Here is a 17,942-nt window from a genome sequence, read left to right as displayed (position 1 = left end):
ATATTGGGACGTTTTATATTATCTATCATATCCCTGAGGTCCATTTCGATTTTTTCAATTTTTTTGCCCATTCTTTCTTTTATGCTTTCATTTTCCATTCTGTCATCTTCCAGGTCACTGATTCGTTGTTCAACTTCCTCTAGTCTTGTACTATGAGTGTCCAGAATCTTTTTAATTTGGTCAACAGTTTCTTTAATTTCCATAAGATCATCCATTTTTTTATTTAGTCTTGCAATGTCTTCTTTATGCTCTTCTAGGGTCTTCCTGATCTCCTTTGTATCCCGTACTATGGTCTCATTGTTCATCTTTAGTTGTTTGAGTAGCTGCTCTAGGTGCTGTGTCTCTTCTGATATTTTGATTTGGGTGCTTGGGCTTGGGTTATCCATATTGTCTGGTTTTTTCATATGCTTTATAATTTTCTGTTGTTTTCGGCCTCTTGGCATTTGCTGAACTTGATAGGGTTCTTTTAGGATTTGTAGACCAATTGAAGTCCTTATCTCTAATTTATCAGATCTACAGCTTCGTGGACTACACTTTCTCTAACTAACCAGCAGGTGGCGTCCACGAGCCACCTGTTCTTCACAAGCCAGTTCTCCCCTGCTTAGCCTTTTTGGTGAGTGGGGGAGTGAGTCTTGTGGGGTCCAATTGGTGTACCATGCTTGCATGTGTATTTGGTGTTGGCCGCCCTGTATATGGGGCGTGTTTCTGGGCAGTCAGGGAGGGGGGGTGGCTCTAACAATCAAATCTCCCAGGTGATCCTGGAGTTTTAAAGCTGCTGCAATAGTCTAATCCTTCAGTTCAGTCCTGCCACAGTTTGTCTCTGCCACTGACCCACAAGTCCTTGGTATTGGCGTATGGCTCCTGAGACTTGCAAGTGGGCCCCTCTTCCAGGCTGTGCACCCTGGGTCCTCTGTTGACGGATGACTGTACTATGTCACAGGTGAGTGCCATCCCCCCAGGGCAGTTCTGGGCTACTGGGCTGTGTAGGGAGGCTCCCAGTCTGCTGAAATGATGACTGAATGGGGCTTTGTTAATTTACACTGCTCCGCCTTCCCAACTCTGGGACAATCAGCTGAGGTTGCAGGGAAGGCTAATGTCCACGCCCAGTTTTGTGGTGTGTGCCTGTTATTCGAAACACTTCCATCACACTGGGTTGTCTGGGGCAGCTCTGGGGTATGGGGCTGGCAATGGGCAGGAGTGTTTCCTGTCCACCAGGATGATGGCTGTGAGCGGACACCCCCCTTTTCTTGGGAAGTTGTGGTGTTTAGTGAATTTTCTCAGCCACTGGATTATTGCCTTTTGTCTCAGAGCTCTCTTAGTTCTGCTCTTGTCTTGACCTGCTCAAATTGCAAGTCTTTGAAGCTTTCTGTATTGGGCTTCTTAGAGTAATTGTTTTAGAAAAAGAAAAAAGGATTGAAAAAAAAAAAGGGCCCTCCTCAGAGATCTAATGGGCTATTGAAATGCTAAGAGACAAAGCAATTAGGGCCATTAAGGAAAGGTCCACAGGGCAGAGAGATCAGCTTTTCTTCGGGATTTGCATATGAGCCTCAGGGCCTGAGCTCTGACTTTCCCCTTTCTATGTTCACCAGAACTCCAAAAATCCTCCGCTTTTATTTTGGAGTTTTTCGTGTTGTTTTTTCTATGCCTGTCTCCTCTCTGCTGGGCTGGCTGCTCTCAGATTCTCTGGTGTCTGGTCTCAGTCTATCTATGGTTTGAGTTTGAATCAGTAGAATGAGTTTCCGATGAGGGCTGCCACTGCAGTTCTCCCTTCTCCTTCCCGGAGCTGACAGCCCCTCCTCCCATGGGACTGAGCCTGGCAGGGAGGGGCGCGGGTCCCCTGGCTGCAAAAACTTACAGATTTCGCTGATCTCAGCAGTTCCACATTTTCATGAGTGTTGTATGAAGTATGCCCAATGTCAGATTGCTCTGTGGTGTCCATTCCGCGCAGTTCCTGGCTTTCTACCCACTTTCCTGGAGGAGTAACTAAAACATACAGCTCACCAGTCCGCCATCTTGCCCCACCTCCCCCTGATTTCTCTTTAAAAAAATAAAATCTCTGGTCTTTTAAGGTCACTTCAGCTGCTTCTTAAAGTGGCTCTTTCTCTGGAATGATGGAAGTCAGCCAGGCCTAGTGGGCGGCCCTAGATGGTGGACTTGGAGAAGTAGACATGCAGGTGGTGGTTCTCGCCCAGGTCGTGGTTGTGCAGGTCGAAGAGCGCCTGGATGGCCTCCTCCACCGAGGCCATCTGGATCAGCCCCATCTTGCGGTCTTTCTGGAAGAAATTGAAGCCCTTGACGATCCCCCCATTACTGGAGAACAAGATCTTGAGGTCCTCCTCAGACACCGAGGGCGGGATGTTGGCGAGGTGCCAGGTGGCCAAGGGAGGGAAGATGTTCTGGAAGTTCTTGGAGCCAGGCTTCTTGAAGCAGTGCAGCAGCGAGTTGTTGTAGTCCTTGGTGAGTCCCTGATCCTCCTGGCCCTCACGGGGCAGCTGCACACTCTGATGCTTGGAGAGCATGATGCGGATCAGCTTCCAGAGCAGCTTGTGCCCGTTCAGGTGGCTCATGGTGAGCTGGGCCTGGCTACCGTTGGCCATCTGGACCGGGGCGTTCTCCTTGTTGAACAGGACCTTCACCCACTGCACGTCCCCGTAGATGCTGAAAAGAATAAAGAGGCTTTGGGGTGTGACTCTCTCGGGGTTGAGGTTGCTGACGAGCAGGACCGAGTTCCCTGCCCCCACCAGGCCAGGGATGGCGATGCGGCCCACTGCGGCTGCCGCTGCCGAGGGGATGGCTAGCGGGGCCAGGGCTCCATGGATGTTGGGGACCGAGAGTCCTGCGGTTGGAGGAATTACAAATGTGGGAGGGAACCCAGCTCCTGCATACGGAGAGGCTGAGATTATACCCGGAGCACCAAAGGCGGCGGCCATGGTCTGGTCCAGGGAGGGCTGGATGTCCCCGAAGGGCAGGTTGGGGCACGTGTAGTCACGGCTCTTGTTGTTGTTTTACTTGACGTTGAGGCTGGTGAGCTTGGAGAAGTCGATGCACAGTGTGCAGCAGGCGTTGTAGATGTTCTGGCCATCCAGGGACAGCTTGGCGTGCTGTGTGCTCATGGGGTCCACGTACTGAAGCAGCGCCTGGAACTGGTTGTTCTTGGTGAAGGTGATGATTTTCAGGACTGTGCCGAACTTGGAGAAAATCTGGTGCAGCACGTCGAGCATCACAGGGTAGAAGAGGTTCTCCATGATGATGTGGAGCACAGGGCTCTGGCCAGCCACAGCCATCCCAGTGTCCACAGTGGCGGTCAAGGCGGCCAGCGCCAGGTTCCCTGACTGGACAGAGTTGACGGCCTGCAGGGCTGCCTGGGCCCGTGCCTGATTGGGTGAGCTGTTGGTCTTGAGTTCCTTGTGGTTGGAAAACTGGATATAGACAGGCTGGCTGCGCAGCATGGGCGTCACCGAGGTGTAGTAGTTGACCAGGGTGTTGGCGGCCTCCTCTGTGTTCATATCCAGGAAGGCCTGGTTTTTCCCTTTCAGCATCAGCAGGTTGGTGACCTTCCTGAAGGGCAGCCCCAGGGAGATGACCGTGCCCTCAGTAACATCACTCGGAAGCTTCCGGACATGGATCACCCTGGACGGGACCCCTGTGCTCCTGCTGTCCCCTTTGAATTTCTTGCTGTCATTTCCATTTGCTGCAGAGGCTGAGCTGCTGCTCATGATAAAGGGTCCGTTGGTGACACAGGTAGAGAAAAGCTCATCAGATCCCTGCTTCGTACCAACTGCTATATCTGGGATGATGCCGTCCATTGCACACGGAGGAGACCTGCAGGGGATGGAGTGGAGGCGCCAGAATCCCTATCTGTTCTTTTATGTGTAGGCTTTCAGGTATCTTGTTCTCCAGTTCCAGAGTGTTTTCTTCTGCCTCTTGAGATCTGCTGTTTGTATGTCTCCATTGTGTCTTTCATCTCTTGTGTTGTGCCTTTCATTTCCATAGATTCTGCCAGTTGTTTTTTTTGAACTTTCAATTTCTACCTTATGTATTCCCAGTGTTTCCATTATACACTTCATCTCTTTTGTCATATCGTCCCTAAACTTTTTGAATTGATTTAGTATTAGTTGTTTCAATTCCTGTATCTCAGTTGAAATGTAAGTGTGATCCTTCGGGCCATAACTTTGTTTTCCTTAGGGTGGGTTGTAGTTTTCTGTTGTCTAGGCATCTGGTTTCCTTGGTTACCTGTTCTAGTTTGCTAATGCTGCTGGAATGCAGAACACCAGAAATGAATTGGCTTTTATAAAAGGGGGTTTATTTGGTTACACAGTTACAGTCTTAAGGCCATGAAGTGTCCAAGGTAACACATCAGCAATTGGGTACCTTCACCGGAGGATGGCCAATGGTGTCTGGAAAACCTCTGTTAGCTGGGAAGGCACGTGGTTGGTGTCTGCTCCAAACTTCTGGTTTCAAAATGGCTTTCCCCCAGGACATTCCTCTCTAGCTGCAGTTCCTCAAAAATGTCACTCTTGGTTGCACTTGGGATATTTGTCCTCTCTCAGCTTCTCCAGAGCAAGAGTCTGCTTTCAACAGCCATTTTCAAACTGTCTCTCATCTGCAGCTCCTGTGCTTTCTTCAAAGTGTCCCTCTTGGCCATAGCTCCTCTTCAAAACACTACTCACAGCTGCACTGAGTTCCTTCTGTTATGTCAGCTCTTTTTTATGGCTCCACTGATCAACTTAGACCCATCCTGAATGGGCGGAGCAACACCTCCATAGAAATTATCCAATCAGACTCATCACCCACAGCTGGGTGGGGCACATTCCAAAGAAACACTCAAAGAATTACAATCTAATCAACACTGATAATGCCTGCCCACACAAGATTACATCAAAGATAATGGCATTTGGGGGGACATAATACATTTAAACTGGCACATTACCCCAATCAGGTTTTCCCAGACCATAACAGGCTCAGACCCCAGAAAAGGGCAATATTCAGTATCAGGTTTCCCTGAGGGTGTGTCTTGGAAGATTGACACACTCTGTGAGGCCTCAAGCCACTGTGCTTTTCCTAACCTGCCCAGCATGTGGCACCTGTCAGCCTGTAGCTTCTGACTGGTGTAGGGAGTTGTGGCCCACTTAGTTTCTGTCTGGGCTGTTTTCCCCCAGGCTCTGGGGTCTGGTTCTGAATGGAAGGCTGGTAGTGGAGTTGGGCACCACCTCCTTCCTCCTAGAGAAGATACACCCCCTAGGGAGTTATCATCAGAATTTAAATATGTTCTTTGTCTCTCTGACTCTGTTATCTCCACCCTTGTCTGGGTCAGAGTGCTGCAAACTGAAAATGGTGGAGGCTTTTTCCACTGAGCCATTCAGGTTGAAAGAGAGAAAAAGGGACAGAAAGCCCCCTTTCAGGGCCACTCCATGGCCCCTAGTTTCACCCATTGGCCAAAGATAGCACCTGGTCCCCTGGGCTCCCTGTCCTGGGACAGAGAAATCCCCAGGCTCTTGAAGGTCAGTCATCACTTAAAGCCTCTGTCTGCTTGTTGGGGATTTGTGACTTGCATTGAGCAGTCCACATTTGCCAATTAAAACCCCAGTTGGAACTGGACTGAGGTATATTCACTTGTTCAGAGAGTGCTGCTCTCTACCACAGTGAGGCTTTGCAGTTTGGGCTGCCATGGGGGGAGGGGGTTCCTGGCTCATGTCTGCAGTTTATACTCACAGATTCCACACTGCAATTTCAGGCAGTCCTCCCAATCCAGGTGGGTGCACAATGTGAGGACAATCATGGTTGTACCCCAGCAGTTATTCCAGATCATTCAGTAGTTGTTCCTGGTTGTTTATTAGTTGCTCCAAGGGGACTGACTAACTTTGACTCTTCTCTATGCTGCCATCTTCTTCTATCTTCATAAATAGGACTTTTGATGAGACAACTTCAGTTAAGGTGTGGCCCAACTGAATCACAGTTTAAGCCCACTGCCAGAGGCTTTATAGAGAAGGCCACATAGAGAGAAAGTCAAGGAGAGAAGCCAGAAGCTAGAAGTCAACAAAACACAGAAGAGAAAACAAAAGACATCATGTTACAGAAAAGCCAAGGAACCCCAAGAATCACAGCTGCCAGCGCTAGAATGCTATAGTCTTTGGAGAGAAAGCATTGCCTTACTGTTGCCTCAATTTTGGACTTCCAGCCTCAAAAAGTCAATAAATTTCTGTTGTTTAAGTCAACCTATTGTATGGCATTTATTTTAGCAGCTAGGAAACCAAAACAACCACACAGACACACACACACACAGACACACACACACACACACAGACACACACAGACACACACAGAAATCTTTATTCATAAAGTGCCTAAAAACTAGATAAAAGAAATGACCTTAAAATTTCATGAGGAAAAAGAAAAGAAGTAATACACAATGCATCTAGAATCACAATGGCTTTGGAGTTTACATTGGAAGTTAGAAGACAAAGAATTAATGGCTTAAACAATTCCAAGGGAAAAGTATTTCCAAGCTAGAATTCTAAATTCAGTAAATTATCAATAAAGTGTGCAAGTGAAACAGGAACATTTTCAAACATGCAATATCTCAAGAAATTTTTGCCTACACTCATATATGGGAAGCCATTAGATGATGAGATGCATCAAAATGAAATTATATGAAAAAGAAGATAAAGAATCAAGGAGATAGACAATCAAAAAAAGGAGAAAGATGAGGGAATTCTCAGGTTGGAGGTAAAGGAAATACCATGTTAATAGCTGTCCAAGTAGCTAAAGAGTAATTGAACAAAATTGCAGAAGAAAGGCACAGATTCATGGAGAGCTGTTTCCATGAAAATAAAAAGGAAAAAATAAGAGATGCCTGACATTATAGACCATTTAAAGAGGAATGTTACAGCTTTCATGTTCAAGGGATATATAATTACACTATATAACATGACTTAGCTGTGAATAATATTTACCTAGTCATAATTTAAGCACACTAAATAATGACAACCAAAAATTGCAGTCTAAATATATTTTGAAGAATGGGTAAAAAATGTGTGCGTGTTTGGAGAGAGAGAGAAAGGGGTGGGGTGGGGTGGGGGTAAGTGAGTTATCCCATATGGTAGCTTCTAGGTTGCAGGAAAGAGAGGTAGGGAGAGATGAGGCAGAGAATTGGTTTATTTTTTCCTTTATTTGCACCTTTTAGTAATATTTGAATTTTTAAATTATGTATGCATATCATTTCTAAAAAATAAAAATATATTTTAAAAATTAAGGTAAGTACTAGGTGAATAGGCAGAGAATGTAAAACTTTCAAACCAGTACAGGAAAAAATAGAGCACATACAAGTCAAATTAAAGGCTGAAAAGTGAGTAAAGCAGCAAAAAGAAACGTAGGAAATGGAAAACCAAACTAATAAGGCAAGACTGAGCTTATAGTGATGACATAAATATCAAATCAACTAAAATTCAAGGAGAAAAACACTAGAAGGAACAAAAAGGAACATTTAGTTCTGATAAAAGAAATAATTCACCAAAATGATATAGCTTCCATCAACTTGTATGTACCTAACAGCCAAGCTTCAATATATATCAAGGAGACACTGACAAAACTACAAGAAATTGGCATTGCAGAATCACTTGAAAGACACTAACAAACATTTTAGAGAAACCAGTAAAGCAGACAAATTGCAAGGTAGTCTAAATGGAAGAAATGTTGAAAATACACAATTTAAAAGGTTGATTTAAAATTATTTTCATATGCACATGGATTCTCTACAAAATTTGACCACATCCTTTACCCCAAAAGGAATCTCAACTTATTTCAAAGCAAACAAATCACTTTGACAATTAGTGCATAAATTTAAAAAGCAGTCACAAAAATCAGCCAACCCTCTCTCTCGCTCCCCTTTCCACCAATTTCCATACATCTGCAAATGTGCAAGTACACTTTGAAAAAAATCAGGAGTGAAAGAGGAAATTAAAATTTTTAAAATTTTGAAGTATTTGAAATTAAAAGACTAAAAGGTCAACTTCAAGACTTGCTATAAAGCTACAGTAATCAAGAAAGTGTGGTATTGGTGAAAGGATGACAAATAGATCAGTTGAACAGAATAGAGAGCCCAGAAAGAAACCCACACAAATAGAGACAAATGCAATAAAAAGACAATCTATACATTGACTTACATCTTTCACAAAAATTAACTCAAAATGGATCATAAACCTAAAAGTAAAATGCAAAACCATAAAACTTCTAGAAGATAACATAGGAGAAACTCTAGGTGACCTTGGGTTTTTTTGTTAATTCACTTTTATTGAGATTATTCACATACCACACAATCATCCAAAGTGTACAATCAGTTGTTCACAGTACCATTATATAGTTGTGCATTCATCACCACAATTAATTTTTTTCAATGGTAGAACATTTTCTTTACTCCTCAAAATTTATAAAAATAAAAAAGGAAACTCAAATCCTTCCATACCACTAACCACCCCCTGTCCATTATTGACTCATAGTATTGGTATAGTACATTTGTTACTGTTGATGAAGGAATATTAAAATATTACTAACTGTAGTACATGGTTTGCAATAGGCACATTTTCCCCCATATACCCCTCTATTATTAACTTCTAGTTATAGTGCCATATATTTGTTCTACCTCATGAAAGAAATTTCTAATATTTATACAGTTAATCATGGACATTGTCCACCAAAGATTCACTGTGTTACATTCCCATGTTTTAACCTCCAATTTTCCTTCTGGTGACATACATGACTCTAAACTTCCCCTTTCTACTACATTCATGCAACATTCAGCACTGTTAGTTATTCTCACAATAACGTGCTACTGTCACCTCTGTCCTTTTCCAAATGCTTAAGTTCAACCTGAGTTGAACATTCCATCATAATAAGCAACTGCTCCCCATTCTTTAACCTCATTCTATATCCTGGTAACCTATATTTCATGTTTATGAGTTTACATTTTATAATTGTAATAAAAATAAGAGAATCCATCCAACTCAAATCATGAAGCCACTAGTCTCAAAATCTTTATATTGAACCAGAAATAGAAGTTAAAAATAAGAAATTAATGCCCATATCAGCTATATAGATGCAAACATTCTCAGTAAAATTTTCGCAAAAGGAGTCAGCAGTTACAAAATGGCATGTTCAAGTTGGGTTTAGACTAGGAATGAAAGGATGATTCAACATTACAAAATTTATCAGTATAATTTACTACATCAACAAGTTAAAGGAGAAAAGTTATATGATTACCTCAAAGATGAAGGGGGGAAAAAAAAAACAACACTGGAACACCAATCAACCTTACCAAACTAAGACTAGAAAGGAATGTACTTTACCTCTGAGTGTATTAGTTAGGGTTCTCTAGTGAAACAACAAGAGATATCTATAAATATAAGATTTATAAAAGTGTCTCACAACTGTGAGTATGCATGAGTCCAAATTCCGTAAGGCAGGCAGCAAACTGGCAACTCTAATGAAGATGTTCGATGAACTCCTCAGGTACCAAAGTGGCAAGCTTCATGAACGTGTTCAATGAACTCCTCACGAAATGAACTGGCAACTTCGATGAACTCCTCAGGAAATGCTTCGCTGGTCAGCTGAAGAAGAAGTGAAGGTCCTCTATCTGTCTCGCTTAAAAGTCTTCAGCTGATTGGATTAAATCCAGGTGACTGCATTCTCTCATTGTGGAAGATGTGCCCTTCATGTACATCATCAGTCACAGCTGCAGACAACTGACTGATGATTTAATAAACCAGCCTGTTGGTTTATTAACCAGCCACAAATGTCCTCACAGCAACTGCTAGGCCAGTTCTTGCTTGACCAGACACCTGGGTGCCATCACCTGGTCAAGTTGACACATGAACCTTTACTACATCAACAAATTAAAGGAGAAAAATTATATGATTACCTCAAAGATGAAGGAAAAAAAAAATCAAAACACTAGAACACCAATTAATCGTAAACATTCTTACCAAACTAAGACTAGAAAGGAATTTACTTTACTTATGAGTATCTACAAGACATCTGCACCAAGCATCATGCTTCATGGAAACATTTGAAGCATTCCAACTAAATCAGGAAAAATACAAAAAAAAGTCATTATTGCTGCTACTTTTCAAGATTATATTGCAGATCTTAGCTAATACAATAAAGGAAGAAAAAGAAAGGAGAAAGAATAAAAGAACAAAAGAGACAAAGTGTCATTATTTGCATAAGGTATGATCATCTTCACAGAAAATCCCAAGTCAACAGTTACTATGACTATTAAGAGACTTTATCAAAGTGGGTAAAATACAAAATAAATAGCTTTCCTACATTCCAGTAATAAATGACTTGACAACATAACAGAAAAAAAACATTAAGGACAGGAGAGCAAGAAAAGTGAAGAAAGAATATGTGAAAAAATAATAGCCAAAACTCCTTAAATTTAATCTTAAAATGAATCTACACATCCAAGAAGCTCAACAAACTTGAAGTAGGATAAAATCAAAGATATCCACAATTAGATACACCTGGGTCAAACTGTCAAAATAAAAAGAGACAATATCTAAAACAGCAAGGGAAAAATGACTCATCACATGTATGAGGGAACCACAATAAGATAAATAGCTGACTTCTTGTCAGAAACAATGGAGGCCAGAGGGAAGTGGGATGACATACTCACAGTGCTGGAAGAGAAAGACTGCAAAAAAGAATTCTATATCAAGCAAAACTAAAAGGAAATTAAGACACTCACAGGTAAACAATAACAGAGATAAGTAATCACTACCAGATCTTCCCTCCAAGAAATACTAAAGTGAAATCTTCAGACTGAAATTAAAGATCACTAATAATAACTTGAATACACATGAAAAAATAGAGCATTATTTAAAGTAACTACATAAATAAATATAAAAAAACAGTATAAATATATTTTGCTTTTAACTCTTTGTTCTTCTATCTGATTGAAAAGACAACTGCATAAAGCTATAATTACAAAACTGTGTTGATGAGCTTTTAATGTATAAAGATGTGATATGTAAGACAATAATGGCACAGGGAAGAGGGAATGAAGCTATATTGGAGCAAAGATTTTATGACAGAAATTAAGTTGGTATTAATCCAAACTATATAGTTTTGTATATATTAATTGTAATTCTTGGGGCAAACACTAAGAAAATAACTCAAAATATTCTAGCAAAAGAAACAAGGGAATTAAAATGATGTATTAAAATGATATGCTATAATAATTTGCTAAAATAGACAAGAGTATTTTGAAAAAAACTAAAATGGGGTTCTTGATCTAACAGATACCAAGATATATCATAAAGCTATACTAATCAAAACAACATAAAATTGGCACAAAAATAGCCAAATAGATGTATATAACAAAATGGATTCCAAGAAACAGATGTGTATACATATAGTAACTTGGCATATCATAAAGAAGAAAGGAATATAATTGATTAGACATTGCATAGATAAATTCAAACATAAAGCTCTTTTGTATTAGATTTTTGAAAATTTGTTGCATTTCCTGGCTCTGAACTACAGTGAGCTTAGAGCAAATAACCATTTAAAAAATCCATTCTGCTGTCCCTCTCCCTATTTAATATTAGCAGTCCAAAGAAAGTGTCTCAATTTATTCTCAGCTGATTGTAGGAAGCACAACATGGACTCTAATTGGCAGATTGGCCTCAGGAATAAGAGAAAATCAAAAGAAAACAAGTTTTGGGAAGCCCAGTTGTCACCCAGTAACCAATATTGGATGATAAGCCCCTCTTTGAACCTCCTGACCTCAGCTTTACATCCCATTGCTTCCCCTCTACCTCGAGGCATTTTTTTCTGATGCCGCTCCCAAAGGACTAACAAAGGTAAGAGTGCCTGTGTCATCTTTGTTGGTTCCCTTGCTCACTACTCACAAAAAGTTATACTTCCCCATCCCCACTTCCAGTTTTTTCTTTTTCTTTTTTTCTTGTCCCACCTGAGATCTTAAAAGCCAGGGTGGTCAGTGTGTGAAGGGAAAGCTTTAGCAAACACAGCTCACAACAAACCGACAATGTCCTATACACTTGCCCAGCCAAGCTCAAAGTGTGGAAGAGTGGTCAGGGGATCTATTTCAGGGGATCTGTGAGGTCCAACTATTTTCATGAATATACGAACATTATTTACCTTGTTCACTCTCATTCTCTCACAAATGTTTAGTGAAGTTTTTCAGAGGCTATGTGATGTGTGATATGCCACAGACTGAAAGCAGAAGCAGATATGAGAAACCAAGTGTAGTCTATCATTATTCATGGATTCCATATTGAAAATTTTCCTACTTCCTAAAATATATTTGTAACCCCAAAATCAATACTCATGACATATTTGTAGTCACGTGTAGACATGCACAGTGGTGAAAATTTGAGTAAACTGTCATTCACTTTCCAAGCTGAGGTCAAACAAAGCAATATTTCAGCTCTTATGCTGTAAATGTTTCCTTTTTGTGGTATATTTAGTGCTGTGTTTTTCACTTTTTGCCTATTATTTTGCTGTTTAAAATGGATCCCAAGCATGATGATAAATTGCTATCTAGTGCTCTTAAGCACAAGAAAGATGTGATATGCCTTATGTAGAAAACATGTGTTAGATAAGCTTCATTCAGGAATGACTTAGTGCTGTTGGCTGTGAGCCCAATGTCAGTGAATTAACAACATATATTAAATGATATGTCTATAAACAGAAATGCACATAAAACAATGTTATGTATTTATCGGTTGATGAAAATGTTGTGACCGGAAGTTCACAGGAGTCTAATCCTGTTTTTCTTCTAGGAAAAATTGTTCAGGATTCACTTGTTCAGAACTCATGGAGACTTGATGGAACATAACTACCATGAATTATGAAAATCAGCTGTTTCTTCTATTAAGCCAGACATTGGAGAGATTTACAAAAATGTAAAACAATGCCATTCTTTTCAAATAATATTTTGTTTTGTATAATACAGTTATTTTTGTAACATGTTGCTTTAATATGTAATAGGTTTATTATTGTTATTTTTAAATGAATTAATCAAGAAACATTTCAAAATTTCTCAGTTTTTATTTCTAACATGGTAAAACATAAAAACAAAAGCTCTTGGAGTCATCAATAATTTTTAAGTCTAAGGAGTTCCCATGATCAAAAAAGTTTGGATGGGCATTAGCCTTGAAAGGGCCAGCTTCATCAATGTGACATAAATAGATAATGAGGATATAATAAGCCCTAGATAAACATCTCTTGAATAAATGAGTGAATTAAAGAATTTATGCACTAGGATTTGAAGGATGTAAGTATAGTTTGAATTATATAACATGTAAAATAGCTAGCGCTGTGCTGGTTACATAGCAGATATTTAATGCTGAGTATTTTCTTCCTTAATTCCAGAACAAGAACCATCGAGCTCAGAACAAAGAATATGCCATTCCTGTAGAGCCCCTGAATGTGTGAGGTAAGGCTAGGAAGACATCCTAGGATTCAGGTGGGGTTAGTAACCAGGGCTTCCATCCAACTCATATAAATTTGCATTTCTAGCTCTTGGCAAAAGACCTACAGAGACTGGCTAGGTCTAGGATCCCATGTCAGGTCCCACCTCTGCAATATCACCAGAATGTCTCTTGACCATATCTGAGTTAGGGATACTGGAGGTGTTCCAGCCAATAACAGTAGTCAGTGCCTTTAGCCTTTCAGACAATCCAGGACTGAATAAAGACATGGGGGGGAGAGGGGACAAAACAAAGCTAGGCACCTATTTCTTCCGCATCTCCTTTTCCATGGTAGCTACAGTCAGAATTGCAATGTTGTATTCTGCAGGATTTTGCAGTGCGTGGCAGTGCCACATCTAAGAGAGTTCTATTCACATCTCAAATGTCATAGATTTATGACAATAAAATTATTATGTTATGACACTTTCTTACTGAAGTGTCTAGAGGAGAGGATTTTTTTTCTAATATACACAAAACCCACTCTATAGCCCAGTGACAACACTACCTACACTATTCACCGACACCTTGGCTTCACTCATGAAGTGGATAGTACCAGTTTCTGTTTCTTATAACCCCGTTCATTAGAAAGAGCAACAGATAATGATATGAGGGCTGGATTCAAATCCTGACTCTACACATTTCTAATTTTGGTTTTGTGGGCAAATTCTTTATACCTGTGTGGCCTGAGTTTCTTCATTTATAAAATATGGGTGATAGTACTAGCCCAGCCTACCTTGCAGCATTCCTTGGGGATCAACCGAAATCCTGCATGTGGAAGTTCTTTATAAACTACAAAGCAGTGTATAAAGATAAAGATACTAAGCCCCAGTCTTTACACATGGTAATGGTGGTACAGGGGATGAGGCAGCACTAGGAGGAGAGTCAGCGTACATTCAAGGCTCATTCAGATACACAGAGTGAGGCTGATGCCGTACTGGTCAAAGAGGGGTCAGTGTACTGATAGCAAAGTGGGTGAACAAACAGTAACATGAGTAGAAAGGGGGTTTCAGGAGAAATTGTATAACACCTAAATTGGAGGTGGAGCAAGATGGCGGCATAGAGAGGTGTGGAATTTAGTTAGTCCTCTAGAGCAACTAGTAAATAACCAGGAACAACTAGTAAATTATCTAGGACAACTGTTGGGAGACAGCCATGAATGGACACACATTGTACACCAGCCTGGAATGGGTGGAGCGCTGAGACTGTAGCTCAGAATCGTAAGTAAAGCTCCACAAACCCAGAGCTGGCACCCCTCCCACCTCAGACAGGGCAGACCGAGCCGAAACACTGCCATGTGAGAAAAAGAAACAGGTTACAGGGAAAGTAACTTAACCAAGCTCCAATTGTAGTTTTAATTAACACATTTGGACTACTGGATACAAACTACAAGCATGGATCAGGAAGGGAAACAGATTTTTTCCAGCAGGGAGGAGGCAGAGCTGATGGGGGTGGGGATACATAAATAAATAAAAACGGAGACTTTTGGAGGCACTGACCTCAGAATACTGGAAGCAGCCATGTCCCAAGAAAACTGAGGGACTGGGGACTGGCTCTAAAAAGGGACTTCTCTTTTTTCTTTCTTTTTCTCACGTTCTAAGCTGCCCATTAGAGAAAGCCTCAGGCATCTTCAATTTCGTGCTGACCCAGGCAAGTGTGGAGTTAACAGAGCCAAAAAGACAAAAGAGGAATTCAAATAGAGAAGATAACTGCCTAGGGGATGTATCTTCCCTAAGAAAAGGTGGGTGGGACCAGCTCAAGTGGAGGCCCTCCCTCAGAGAATTCAGACCATAGGGCCTGGGGGAAAATATATAAACAAACCAGAAAAAATTTAAGCTTGGCTTCTGACACTCTTGGCCCCTTACCAGGTCAGGGTCCACTGTGAATTAAAGGGACTGAACCTGTTTGTGCTGGTGTGGAGCTGCAGGCTGACAAGCACCACCTACTGGGCTGGATAGGGAAAGCACAGAGTCTAGAGACCTCACAGGAAAGTCTGTCAATCTTCTAGGACCCACCCTCAGGGAAAACTAATACTGAATACACAGCCTTCTCCTGAGACCTGAGCCCCACTGGTCTGGAAAAATCAGATGCCCAGGAAAAAAAAAAAATCACACTAGGAAGACAAAGATATGGCCCAATCAAAGGAACAACTTACATTTCAACTGAGATACAGGAATTGAAACAATTAATTATTAATCAAACAAATCTCTTAAATCAATTAAAAAATCAATACAAAAATCAATTCAGTGAGTTGAGGGAAGGTATGGCAAAAGAGACGAGCAGTATAAAAAAGACATTGGGTGAACACAAGGAAGAAATCGAAAGTTTGAAATAACAATTGGCAGAACTTATGGGAATTAAAAGCACAACACAAAAGATGAAAGACACAATGGTGATGTACAGCAGCAGATTTTAAGAGGCAGAAGAAAAGATTCATGAACTTGAGAACAGGACATCTGAAACCCTACACACAAAAGAACAGATGGGGAAAAGAATGGAGAAGTATGAGTGACATCTCAGGGAACTGAGTGACAAAACAGTACATGAATATACATGTCATGGGTGTCCCTGAAGGAGACGGGAAGGGAAAATGGGCAGAGGCAATAATGGAGGAAATAGTCACTGAAAATTTCCCATCCCTTATGAAAGACACAAAATTATAGATCCAAGAAGTGCAGCAAACTCCAAACAGAATAGATCCAAATAGACTTACACCAAAACACTTAATAATCTGATCATCAAATGTCAAAGACAAAGAGAGAATTCTGGAAGCAGCAAAAGAAAAGCGATCCATCATATACAAGAGAAGATCAATAAAACTATGTGCAGATTTCTCAGTAGAAACCATTGAGGCAAGAAGGAAGTGGTTTGATATATTTAAGATACTAAAAGAGAAAAACCACCAACCAAGAATTTTATATCAGACAAAACTGTCCTTTAAATATGAGGAAGAGTTTAAAATATTCTCAGACAAACAGACAATGAGAGAGTTTGTGAACAAGATACCTGCTCTACAGGAAATACTAAAGGGAGCACTACAGACAGATAGGAAAAGACAGGAGTGAGAGGTTTGGAGCACAATGTTGGGAGATGGCAGCACAATTATGTAAGTGCACTGAACAAAGATGGCTGTGAGTACAGTTGAAAGAGAAAGGTTAGGGGCATGTAGGATATGTGGCTTAGTGAAACCTAGAGCAGTCAATGATTGTAATAAAATGCACAAATATGTTATTGCATGAGGGAGAACAAATGAATGTCAACTTTGCAAGGTATTAAATAAGGGGGTGGTATGGGGGGGAACACAATCAATGCAAATTAGAGTCTATAGTTAGCAGTAACATTGTAATATGCTTTCTTTAACTGTAACAAAGGCAATACACCAAAGCTAAATGCCTATAAGAGGGGGACATAAGGGAGGGGTATGGGATTCTTGGCATTAGTGTTGTTGTCTGACTTTTTTTACGGTATTTTATTTTATTTTAACCTCTTCTTTTGTAGCTTTTTAGTTGCCATTTTTTTTTCTTTCTTTTACTTTTTCTTTTGTCTTGTTACTTTTTTCACCTTTTCCTTTTTCTTTGTGGCTGTATTTTATCTTATTTTTACTTTTCATTTTATCCTTTTCATTAGTCTTTTGTTTCAATTCTCTTTTTTTCTGAGTAATGAACATGTGTAAGTGCTAATTGTGGTGATGAATGCACAACCATATGATGATACTGTAAACAATTGATTGTACATTGTGGATGACTGTATGGTATTTGAATATATCCCTATAAAATTGTGGGGAAAAAATAAACAGAGGGACACAAGTGCTGGGGAGACTTTGGAGAGAAAGATGTATGTATTCACTGTTGGTGGGGAAGTAGAATGTTATATCCCATCTGGAGGACAGTTTGGTGGTCCCAGAAGAAGCTAGGTATGTGGGGATTTCAAGGTCCTGCAACCTCAGTATGGGGTATATACTTGAAAGATTGGAGAGGAACAGAATGGTAAACTGTAATACATGCATACAATAGAATATCGAGAGGCTGCAAGAAGAAATGAAGCTATGAGACACGCAGCTAAGTAAATGAAACTTGAGTACAACATTTTGAGTGAAGCATGCCAGAAACAAGAGGACAAACACTATAATGCCTCACTAATATGGACTAACTATAATGTGTAAATTTTGAGAACTGACTCTTAGAGCACAGCTTATCAGGGAAATGCTTACTGTAACGGTCCCCAGATTGTAAGCTCTTACAGCAATCACATCTATTCCTGAGTTGTAATGGTTATCTCTAAATCCTGAGATGCTGAGCTCCTTTTGTATAACCTAGCTGGTCTCTGGGAACTCTGGGTATCTGTGTGACACATGAGACTCAGAGCTAGACTTGCCAGCTATGAACATCAGCATTACCTTATATGGCAACTGTTGAAAGAGCTGGAAAACAATTCAGACTTTAATTAGAGATATGA

The 17,942-nt window shown here is 40.6% G+C and overlaps 1 protein-coding gene across 1 annotated transcript; it reads right to left on the bottom strand.

Moving 5' to 3' along the window:
* Positions 1-2,141: 2,141 nt before the first annotated feature.
* Positions 2,142-3,806, bottom strand: LOC119516952 (polypyrimidine tract-binding protein 1-like). The gene is given in 2 exon segments (XM_037813480.1): positions 2,142-2,836; positions 2,906-3,806. Coding segments are annotated over 2 exon segments (1,596 nt in total).
* Positions 3,807-17,942: the final 14,136 nt, after the last annotated feature.

Source organism: Choloepus didactylus, chromosome 2 (assembly GCF_015220235.1).
Source record: "Choloepus didactylus isolate mChoDid1 chromosome 2, mChoDid1.pri, whole genome shotgun sequence".
Taxonomy (NCBI): Eukaryota; Metazoa; Chordata; class Mammalia; order Pilosa; family Megalonychidae; genus Choloepus; species Choloepus didactylus.
Note: the sequence above shows the minus strand (reverse complement) of the source record. Positions and strands in the feature narration are given on the sequence as shown.